This window comes from Pygocentrus nattereri, chromosome 10 (genome assembly GCF_015220715.1).
Source record: "Pygocentrus nattereri isolate fPygNat1 chromosome 10, fPygNat1.pri, whole genome shotgun sequence".
In the NCBI taxonomy this organism is placed as follows: domain Eukaryota; kingdom Metazoa; phylum Chordata; class Actinopteri; order Characiformes; family Serrasalmidae; genus Pygocentrus; species Pygocentrus nattereri.
In genome coordinates this window covers 8,328,297-8,340,567 of record NC_051220.1, presented here as the reverse complement: position 1 = coordinate 8,340,567, position 12,271 = coordinate 8,328,297, and the positions used below count along the sequence as shown (strand labels likewise).

The window sequence follows — 12,271 nt, the reverse complement described above, 5'->3', positions numbered from 1 at the left end:
TATGTCTCTACATGTCTTGCCCTTTTGATGACAATGGACATATATCTTGATATTCATATGTTTACTTCAAAGAGGCTTGAAAACAGAACCAGAGTGTTTTTCTCAGGGGAGGACAGGGCCTGTTGTGTCCCCCGGCCACAACATTTTATATTTTGGCTACTAACAGTGCAGAGGCTGTGGCTGAAGTGCCTAATTGCCTTCACTTTTTTCCCCTTTTAGCAAACCCCCAAAATAGCTGACTTTTCTCACCTTTACGAATATTCACGTAATAAGTACTTCTGACTTTCCTCTGTGAGATCCAGAAGCTGTTTTGTTGTCATTGTCAAATCGGATTCTGCCAGAACTGTAACGTTAAGTCAGTCCATATAACTGTATAGCTTATGTGAGGGCAAGGGACAGCTTCTTTCAAGAACTTAAGGTATTTCTTCATAGCCATCTGTGTTGTTTGGGTATTAAAATATGGCTTAACTGCCAGTGGAAGTGCTAACAAAGAAAAAAAAAATCTGATGAGTGAGATTGTTGTTATTTAATTCATTAATCACATAGACATATGTATGTGTGTGTGTGTGTGTGTGTGTGTGTGTGTGTGTGTATATATATATATATATATATATATATATATATATATATATATATATATATATATATATATATATATATATACACACACACACACACACACACACACACACACACACACACACACACACACACACACACACACACACAGACAGACAGACAGACACCTGATGGTGTTATTTAGACTTTAAGATTTTTATTACATGTTCAATTATTATTTAATAGTTAATTTAGTAAATTATTGTCAAGTAAACTTGCATAAGATTTGATCCCCACATTCAGATGCAAGGCTTTCTAGATGTTCATGTCATTATTATTTCATTGTAGATGTGCAGCTTTCATCCATAGCTGTGAAGTACATAGCAGTCACCCCTAACTCTTCAACGTTCTGAAACACTGATTCATTTTTATTTTCCTGCAAAAAGTTTGAAACCGTTATGTTATACAGGATTAAAAACAGTCCAGACTTTTGAACTGTTGTATGTATCACTGCATGCTTCCTGGGTTCTGTTCAGTCCAGATATGTATTAATTATCATCAGAAGGCTAAATAAAAAGAGCACCATGATGTTGCATAATGTTAAATTGTTTTAAATATTCATTACATCACCCAGGCCTTGTTCCCTGACACTCAGTTCATACAGATTAGTTTTATACAGATTTAGTTTTTATGCATCAAAATCACTTTTTTCTCACCGTTTTCCTCTTTTTTTCTCCCCCTCAGTCTGTGATTGTGAAGAGTGTTGAGAGGAATGCTGAAAATATGTACGAGACTCGCAGGCTGCTGCTGGCTTTGGAAAGCGGCTGTGGAGCCTCTCCCGGTACTCCTGTTTCTCTCAGTACCCCTGTTTGTCCCGTTTCTTCTGGAGCTCCTTTTACTTCTGGTACCAGCAGTGTCCCGGTTAATGGCCACTGCTCCTCCTCCTCCCCGCTCCTCAGCCCTGTGGGACTGGATATCCTGGCCTCAGCTGGACTGGGGCTAAGCACCCTAGGTAATATAGTTTTGTAACACTTTGTTTGCCGCACATGAAGTTAGACCTGCTTTGTATGAATGAAAATGTATATCAGTGACACTTTCAGTCAATTCCTGTTGGAAAGTCAGCAAAGAGTATATCCTGCATATTTGAGAGGGGATTTTCCGGGTTTTTTCACTCATTCTTAGTACTTGTGTTCTTTGAACGTTCGAATTAGCAACCTAAATCTGTTGTGCGTCATCATCCCCAGCATCATACTCCAAAAATTACTTTGTATTGTGAGTGTTAGCAGTGGAACACAATTCATTCAAACCCAGTCAGTATCATTAGCAGACTCCTTCAGAGCTAATCACAGCGTATCATTAGTGTTAGCAGGCCCACTCAAAGCCTTTGTGCATCAGTAGTCTTCAAATACTCTAGATGTAACATTAGCAGACTTGCTGCTGAATGTTCTGTGTTGCTCCATATCTCAGTGGATTGTAATTACTACTGTCTGTGTCAGCTGATTACAGTTTGTGCTGCCAACAAATCCAAATTTAGCTTCTGCTTTGTGAATGTGTGCGCGCGTGTGTGCGCGTGTGTGCACGCATGTGTGTGTTTGATAGGTATTGGTTTAAAAAAAATAACTTTATACACTGAGTAGTTACTTGTTCGTGTCCCTGCCACAAATAACAATAGAGCTACTTTATTTCTATATAAAACAGCAGGGCTGTCACTGTCAATTATACTACTACTATTTCTTTAAACCAGTGAATAAAAATTGATTGCTGGGAACAATAACGTAAATGAAACTATGCAGAGAATTTCCCATGGCTTCTATTTTATGTTTTGCTGTGTGACCATTTTATTAAGGACACCTCCTTGTGACACAGCAGTGCTGTTGGAGTTCGTAAACACTGTGTCCAATCACACATCAGAATGTCAGAGACAATAGCTCATCAGTTGCTGCACAGTTTGGGTTGGTCATCCTCTAGTCCTTCATCAGTTTTCACAGGACTCTGTTGGTTCTGAGCAGCGACAAGTGCATGGAGTGCTAATAGTTGGCTCTTGTGAGAATCTGATAAATGCTGCTTTTTATAATGACCTGCAGATATCCTGATTTATTATTTATACATTGCATACTAATCACTAATCCACTTCATCAATAGCATTCATTTTTTATTCAAATTATTGATTTTCATTTAGTAATTGCAACAGCCCTAATATTATGGTCAGGTTTCGAAGAGTCAAACTGTGTGCCATTCTCCTTTAAAAGGAGAACGTAGCAATTGTAGATTCTAAGTATATCTCCTGCCTAAAGAAAAATGGGCTGTGGACAGTTGCCCCATGCTGGGTAATGTATTTACTAGCATCAGTGGAGTACATTTGAGATTCTCAGTATCTCAGATGTTTTTCTCTCTCCAGGTCTCTCTATACTATGGCATAAATCTCAGGGTTCCCCACAGAAAAGCCTTGGCTTACGCTCCACTCCAGGGTTTTTTTTTCTGAATGTGGTACAGATGTCAAAACCATTTGTCCAAAATGTTCTCTTTAACTGTGGTTTATTTTGGAAGCCGACAGGACTTTAGAAGTCTTTAAATTAAGGATAGCATGAAACACTGTGTGACCCCAAGTAGGCAGCTCAGTTTTATTATAGTACTTTTTCACTAGAAATCATCACAAAGGTGGTTTAAAGTTACAAATTTAGAAAGGTGTGTTAGTTAGACTCATGTCTGGCATTAGCATGCTTCTTGGGTGATCTGATTGTAGATAGACAGGTGTGAACGGGGTCTAATTTGTCTTGGGCCCTGTTACCACTTTGGTCGTTAACCTCCATCTTGAGTGTTCAAATCGTAAGTGGACAGTGAATTTTATAACCGCTTACAAGTGGCATTTCCTTGAAAACATACTTATGATTGAATCCCCCAAGATGTAAAATAATGCCACTTGTAAACAGGGCCTTGGAGATGCATTGTGGTCTGGTAGCTTGAGCCAACTTCGGAGATGCTGAAGGACACCCGTGTCCACATAAGCTTTGTAGTATGAAAGCTAAAGCATCCTGATGCATCGCAACAGCAATGAAGGACTCAGGAGGCATTTTTGTTTGAAAAGAAATGCAGTGAGAGACTTTTGTAGTAAATGCACACCGTGCCTTTACTGCAGTCTCAAAATCTGATCGCAAGTGCTCGCTGGAGACACATTCAAGATCTATCAAACTATCGGATGTCCGTTTAAGGTTAGATCACTCAAGACTGATGTTAATTCCAGGTATGAACAGGGACTTACCTAAATAAGAAGGTACTGTTTCTTTGAGGGCTGAGTGAATTTGTTTTGCCATTTATTCCTGAGTCCTTTGGGATGCTTTATGTCAAGCAGCATGCTTACGGCATGTTTTCATGCCATATGCAATTTACATTGATATCATGAGTGTAGTTGCATATCGCTGTTGTCAGATCAAAACCAATCAAATCAAATCAAAACCAAATCTCCAAAATGGTAACTTTATAGGAGAAGCAAAAAACATACTTTACTTTTGATGTCAGCCAATGGAACAAGACTTTTTTTTCCCCAAGTAATTTTGGGCCGTCTCTTTTGGACCATTCGTCATGAAATTTACGCACAGTGTAAAGCGTAACAGGCATTTTCAAATTATGTAAAAAACTGAAAAGTGACAAAAAAAGAATTTGTTGGACCATTTTCTCTCTGTGGCCATTTCTCTCTCTCGCTCACTCTCGCTCTTGCTCTTGCTCTCGCTCTTGCGTTCTCGTTCACTCTCGCTCTTGCTCTCGCTCTTGCGTTCTCGTTCACTCTCGCTCTTGCTCTCGCTCTTGCGCTCTCTCTCTCTCTCTCTCTCTCTCTCTCTCTCTCTCTCTCTCTCTCTCTCTCTCTCTCCCTCTCCCTCTCCCTCTCCCTCTCCCTCTCCCTCTCCCTCTCTCTCTCTCTCTCTCTCTCTCTCTCTCTCTCTCTCTCTCTCTCTCTCCCTCTCCCTCTCCCTCTCCCTCTCCCTCCCTCTCTCCCCTCCACCAATGCTTTTCTCTGTATCTCTGTCTATAGTACTGTGCAAAAGTCAAATACTTTATTTATGCAAACTAGTCAAAACAGCCATTAAGTACACTCTTAAAACCATGGTTCTTCTAGGCTTCTTGAGATAAAACAATGGTTCTGTATAGATCCATGAACACTCAGAGGCATTTGCATAATTAGAGAGTTTTTTTTTTTTTTGGCATGACTGCGTTCTTCAGATTGATGGAAAATGTGCATGAGTGTGCTGTAGATGGTTCATTTTTGGTTCTGTATAGCACTGAGAAGGGTTCAGAACAGATCTCTTTTGGATGCAATATAGAACCATTTTCAAAAATCTTCTAGATAAGACCATCTACAGCAATGTTCTCAATCAGCCTGAAGAACCCCTTTCTGATGCAGAGAACCCTTTAATCATGCAAATGCACAAGATATAAATTCTTCAGCATCAGAAAAATAAGCAGAAAACATATTTAACGGAGAAGTACACAGAATCCTAAACAAATACATGTAATATGAAATGTATCAGTTTTATTGTGTCCACACTTTACCTCTAAACCACTCTTGTGTCCACTCTTTACCTCTTTACCACCTCTTAACTTCAGTTTTAGAAGTCGATTGCATTTTTTGCTTCTCATGATCGACATTATTCTAAACATATTCACTGCTGTTTAGGTCTGGACTCTGGGGTGGGCAGTTGATTGTTCCGTGAACACTAGCAGCTTCTTTTTACCATTTTGCAAATTGTAAATTTTTGCTAATGTTCAAGAGTTCTTTAGTAAAGAAAATGGTTCTGTATAGAACCATGAACACTCAGACAGCCCTTTGCATGATTAAACGGTTATTTGCATCATGAAAGGATTTGGCAGATTGGTGGAAATTGTGCATGAATGTGCTATAGATGGTTCTATGTAGAACCTTTTTGAAGAGTGTTCTATATGGCATGCAAGAGGCTTGTTTTTATAAGCTTGACATTGTAACAATAGACAACGTTTATGGGTGCTACATAGAACCAGTTTCAAAAAGGTTTTTATATGGAACCATCTACAGCACATTCTCAATCAATCTGAATTAATCTTTCATGATGCAAAGAACCGTTTAATCATGCAAAGGGTTCTTTGAGTGTAGAACCACATTATTTACTAACGAACCTTTTGAAGGACCTAAAGTGTAGTTTGTTCAACTCTCTATATTTCTCGCTCTTTCTCTTCAGGTCTTTTGGGTTCCTCAGGCATTTCCACTCATAGTTCGCCCAGTACAAACCCACCTCTGTCTGGACACAGTTCTGCCCTTAACTTACCAAACGGAGCAACCAGCACGCTACAGAACAGCAATCACAAACACTCAAACACACCTATACACACACACACTCTCACACCATTAAACAGCCCTTCCCTCTGGACCAGTGCTCTTAGCACAGCAGCCAACACTGCAGGTAAGAATAAGACTCGTTACCATTTGTTCATTTAACAAACTTTTATCCAAGCCTCCTTCATGAAGCACATAGACACCGGATGGCACTGTAATGAAGAACAACAGGAGTCATGAGAAGATCCCCTAATAGGACGAAATACAAGGCCCAATCTCATTTCTTTACTACCTCTTGTTTTTGAGTGTTACCTTGCCCTTTGGAACAGAGTTACAAGGTGTAGTGGTTGAAATCTTCCCTACAAAATTAAATAACCCCTCAAAAACCTGACATGTCATCAGTGGTCGTTGTTGGCTTTTCCAGAAACAGACAGGATGAGTTTTGCTGGACATTTGCATGGGAATTGGAGAAATGCTGGAAAACGAGGCATCTTCAGTGCCTGGAAGTGTTGCTGGTTTGGTTTGTGGTGTGTAGGATAGACTACAGACAAGTTTTGTTGTGGTTAGGCTAGCTGCACCACTTGCTATTTAACGTTTTTAATATTAGTGACTTTGGATTTTGTTAATGTTTTACAGGAGAGGGCAAAATGTTCTTTACTTTCAATGTAAGTTAATGGAAAGAGGTTTTAGTGTAAGCAGTTTTGGAGCATTTCTGTCGGTCCAGTCATCATGACATTTTCACATAATGTAAAGGACGTCAGCTGAGCTCAAATAATGCAGAAAAGTAAAAATCACAAAAAATGGAGATGCATGTTTTTCATTGAACAGCGACGATATGTAATGTGTTTACTTTATTGGTTTGTATATTGATTTCTCACAAGACTGGGGTGTACCTCTGAAAAACGCCAGTTTGGAGGGCCATGTAGCCCTAACATTTCACCCTACCCCTCTATCTCATCAAGAAGTAGAACACCCTAGTCCTACACATGACCATGCAAAACAGAGGGGTAGGGCTAAGTGGTAGGGGCAAGAGGTGAAATGGGATTGGGCCACACTGTCACACTCTTGACTCATGAAGACTTGACCAGATGCAGAAACTCTTCAGATACTTCAGATATGACTTCTCTCATATGATGGTCGATGTTTCACATAGGACTGAACAAACATAATGTATTGATAAAGAGACACGCTGGCTTAAAACTCACATGTTTGTTTGTCATTTTTCATGTTGTCACAATTTTGTATCCTTTTTTTTTTTTTTTTTAAACACTATACTTTCTTAACGCATAAACAAAAATCCTTATCCAGGGTGCTGGTAGTTTGTAAAAGTTCATCCTACCTTCAAGACAAATCAGCAAGGTGGTTTTCCTATTTTTTTAAATCATAAAAACTGCAGCACCACTGTAGAAGTCGAGTAAACATGTTTACAACAGATGTAGCAGTGAGTTTGACCAGACTTTGACCAGATTATTTTAACTCTTAAGACCGTCACTGCACTTGTATTTCTGGCTGACTGGCTCTCTTGGTGTGTTGTTGTGTATGGAGAAAAAGTCATACTGCAAAAATAAATACATTCATTCATTCATTCATTCATTCATATAATAGTTGGAAATAATGTTTGGACACTGGAAGTGAAAATGCAACTTGTCTGGTAATTTGGAAACATCCTGCACTGCACATGAACAATGTTGTCTGCCTTCAGTGCTCCCTCTGGTGGATATAACAAAGTATGTGTGATCTTTGTTTAAATTTTATTATAGACAGGCTGACTTTAATCCCATTTTCTCCCATTTGTCTGTCTCTCTCTCTCTCTCTCTCTCTCTCTCTCTCTCTCTCTCTCTCTCTCTCTCTCTCTCTCTCTCTCTCTCTCCCTCTCTCTCTCTCTCCCTCTCTCTCTCTCTCCCTCTCTCTCTCTCTCCCTCTCTCTCCCAGTCTCTCTCCCAGGGTTCTCCTCTGTTCTGATGCTGCAGTCTGTCTCTCAGGGTTCTCTCAGCGGTCTGCTGCTGTCTGGAGTCCGCGGTTACAGTCACAGTTCTACACACAGTCACACACACTCACCTACACATGTTCATTCACACACCCCCTCCCCTCCGCCAGGACTCGCACCTATACACAAACCGGTGACTACAGAGCAGCTCAAAACACATGTACGTGTCTGTCTAGAATTGCTTGTAACCTATTCATGCTCCTCCAACAAATGCATTCTTTTTATCTCGGCCTGGAAACTGAACATTGTGTAGCAACTCTGAAGTTTCTCATTATCTTAAAGGATGTTTTTCCTAGTATTCAGTCCAACCTGGCAACAGTTGCAAAGGAACACATTTGTGGATGGAGCAATAGATAGGTCAGTAGGTTTATTATTGTATTTGTTGTGAAACAAGCAGAACATCCTACTCTTTTAATTTCCAGTCATAACAGCCATTAAGCACAAGTTATTCATTTTTTTCAGAAATATTTGTGAGTAGATTAGATATAAAACAATCTGCATAAAGAAGGAGATAGTTTCCAAAACTGAGAACAGAGAAAACGAGACTCCTAACAACCACCTGGAAGACCTGGTAGACACAAAAAAGCATCAGATTAACAGCACTGAAAGCTTTCATCTTTGAGAGAGAGGAGAAGATGAAGCTGCTTCAGATCTGGGATTACTTGGCTGTGAGAATGTCTAAACCTAAACTTTAGAGGTGTGGAAAAATATCCCTGTAGAACTCAAAGCGAGTCCCTGAATGAATGTAAGCTGTAATGAAGGCAAAGAGTGGGTTGAAAATATTATATATTTAGTTTTCTATATATTTTTTTGTGTATATGTGTGTGTTTTGCAGATCCCAGGGTCTGTGTACCGAGGGATTTCATCAGTTTCTCTTACTGAATCTATGCTTGGCTCCACCCACTGTGACCCAGTCCAGGAAGTTAATGGACACAACCAATCAGAAGCTCTCTCCAGCAAATCCAGCTCAGATGAAGGTACAAATCACACATTCTAATTCACATATTCCCAGTCACATACCCTCACATACTCATTCACTCTATGTACTCAAACCTCTTCCTTATAGCTCCACCTTGCTGGTATTCAGTAACAGACTGTAACTCAGCTGCTGATGCACAGTTTGTGTTAATCATCCTCTAGACTTCATGAATGGTTGGTTTACGACCACAAAGCTGCTGTAGATTGGATGTTTTTTGTGGTGGGCCGCTCTCAACCTAGCAGTACTTTTAATACTAGCCTATTGTTTACGACACAGTTCATTGTACCCTCATTAAGTGGTGTAAATCTGTGAGGCAAGCAGAAGGCAGGAGGTGAAAGGAGAAATAGAGCAGTGAGAGAAAATTTGATTAATGTAGATGTCTTCAGTGATTATGACTAATTAAAATGGCTTTTCATTCATTTCCTAGGTTCAGATACGTTTGTTGAAGTGGGTATGCCCAGAAGCCCATCTCATTCAGCCAATGGCAGGGAGCTAAAGCAGATGTTGGCATCGTCAGGGAAACGGCAAACTGTGGAATTGCTACAAGACACCAAGAATTCCCATCTCCAGTACGTTTAAAACAGAAACTCTACCACTACAGTGAACGCAAACAATACCACAGTATTGTTAACATGATCCAGACTCCACAGTGTTAAACTAACTAGTGTTGCACTGATACCGATACAGCGCCAATACTGGCACTTAAACGCAGTATGAGTATAAGTGATGGGGATACCAATACATATGTCCGATACCACAAAGCATCTTCAGACACGTGCGTGCATGCCAGCAGACAGGACATAACACGTCAGTGGTGTGGAACGACAAGCAGCAGTAAAAACGTCCACTAGCCGTGCCTGCGGTGAGCCTCCATCGGTTAGCTGCATCACTCAGCAGTGGGATCTCACGGCCCGTCACTTCAACCAAGGCAGAAAAAACACAAAGTCACTAATGCAGCTTGAATGAAAGTGATATTTACAGAACTTACGCTCAGAGATGCAGCACGATTGAACAAGATGCACAAACGAGACAAATGACTTGAGAAATTTGGATGTAAAACAACATTCAGCTCCTTTTTTGAGCCAGAGAAGCTGCTGTGTGCTGATGTTTAAACACCTCATCTGTACACTATCCAGCTCTGTTTTTAACTGTTCTGCACAATAGACATTTTACATTTACTTGAGTAGTTAAACATGGTTTCTATTACAAATGATATATTAGCAAATACTAATTATATGCAATAAAGTATTCATAAGCATCTAATAAATATAATCTAACAAGTAAATGCCATCTTTCCAAGCTGACTGTTATTTGTGTGGCAGAACATTGATTTTACCAAGATAAAATAGTGTAAAACATAAAAAATTGTGTAAATATCAGGAATTATATGGGAGTTAGGTTACATATAGTTAGTATCGGTATCGGTGCTCTGTATCAGCTGATGCTTAAGGTTCAGGTATTGGTATCAGAATCAGAAGGAAAATCTGTGGTATCGGTGCATCTATAAAAATAATCTTATAGCCTTACACAGCTGTGAATCACCTTTAAGCCTAATGTCTCTATTCTATTATTATTCTTGTTTTGCTGTGCATTTAATTGATTTTACATATTTCTTAATTACATTAAAAATGTGTATATTCTCATCTACAAATGTAGGGTGGATTGAAAGTTAAGTATCTACATTTTCTGCCAAATTTCTCCGTTTGTTAAAGGAGCACTGAGTGAGAAATAGTAAATATAAAATTACATGTTTTTGTAATTAAAGATCTAAAGGCCAGCCAAGCACTGCTGTTATTGCAATGTAATGCAGAAAAAAACTGCTCTTTGTGGGTTGGTGTGCTCAAATGTGGCTGCTCATTAAGTCGCTCTGTAATTATTTACTGTGCTCTGCTGTTTCAGAAAATTGGTTGTAGTACATAAAGTAGAATACAGTGATATATGCTAAAGCCAGAAACCACAATTAGCCAGAAAGCCAGAGATAGAGCAAAAGAAAGACAATTGACAAAGACAAAAAGACAATCTTTCCCCCCTCTCTCATTAATCCAGTATGTTAATGGGGGTCATAAAGGTCATCTGTGTGTTAATTACGCTCCTCCTGATCTGCTGAAGTGTGCCTGTTTGTGTGTGCGCGCAGTTCAGAGTGCTTGCTGTCTGATTCTGAAGCTGACGCTGTAGCTGATAAGAGAGCTCCAGGCAGTGAGAGAGCGGCAGAAAGGAACAGGCTAGCACCTCATATACAGGTACAGACAGACACAAGTATGGGCATAACCTTTCACCCTTTCTTTGTCTTACAGTCTTTCACATCCAGACACACAAATAAAACCACACTCTCACTCTCTCACTCATCACACCAGAGCTCTGCATGGGCATGAGACTGAAGACTGAACTCGCATTTTTCATTTCTTACTAAGAAAGTTGATGGACAGAAAATATGATTCTGGGATAAACTGATATTTACTTATGTATAATTAGAGGTGGGTAATACGACTATATTTTTTTAACATTGTGATAGATTTTGTTACTGTGATATGTTTTTGTGAGCATATTGTGGATACTGCCAGTACTAAAAACACTGACCAACTTCAGTTACTTCAGTTGTTAAATGTGGTTCTGGTAACACTTTATTTGGGTGGTCCACTGTAGATGCTTTGTAAATGCTCAGCATATCTGTAAGACCATATTCTATTAAATATTCATTAAATGCAACTGAATCCACAAGTTCAGCATGAAAGAGTTTATTAAATCTAACCCTAAACCTTAACCTCAAGGCTAACCCTAACCATAATGTTGTCATCAGAAAGTTTGTTAATGATTTAAGTATCTGTTGAGCATCTATAGGGGACCAAATAAAGTATGACCATAGTTATTATTTAAATTGAGGAGACGTCCCATAACAATGTCACTGTTTATCTACAAAAATAGCTTTACTCAAGTATCCAAAGTGGTTTTATTGATTTATACTGACATCATCAAAAATCTTAATTCACTCGCTACTAATTAGCAGTATATTTTTGTGGAATTCCTGATCATTCGTCGCAGAATAAGTAAGAACTTTTTTTCTCCATTAAGATTGTTTTGATGTTACAAGTACAACAAAACAACACATGGAGAGAAGTCAAGGATAAAACAATGAATTTTACAGTTGAACTTCAACTACAGTGCTTTTGTAACAGCAGTGAGCCTTCGTCCTGCTGGAGAGACTGAAATTCCTTACATATAGACATATGTAGGTGCATTGGTTTTGTAATTCATAGCTTGTGATATAAATGATAATTTTTCCCTGTTGGTAATGGAGAACAGCCCCCACCCCCCCACCCCCCACTCACCTGGTAGCACCACCATGCTAAAGTTCCTCTCACTGCTGCTGCTAACATTGAAGCAAAAGTAACAAGCAGAAGCATCTCCTCAAACTCCAGAGCTGTTCTGAAAGCAGCTATAGACTAAA

At 39.3% G+C, this 12,271-nt stretch overlaps 1 protein-coding gene across 1 annotated transcript in view; it reads left to right on the top strand.

The window, feature by feature from the left end:
• The window catches only part of bicc1a (BicC family RNA binding protein 1a), a 72,536-nt gene that overhangs the window by 49,059 nt on the left and 11,206 nt on the right, over nt 1–12,271 (top strand). The window contains exons 10-15 of the mRNA XM_017704953.2: nt 1,303–1,570; nt 5,766–5,987; nt 7,793–8,007; nt 8,683–8,824; nt 9,254–9,395; nt 10,961–11,066. Coding sequence (XP_017560442.1) covers nt 1,303–1,570; nt 5,766–5,987; nt 7,793–8,007; nt 8,683–8,824; nt 9,254–9,395; nt 10,961–11,066 — 1,095 coding nt within the window. The remainder of the gene's footprint in view (nt 1–1,302; nt 1,571–5,765; nt 5,988–7,792; nt 8,008–8,682; nt 8,825–9,253; nt 9,396–10,960; nt 11,067–12,271) is intronic.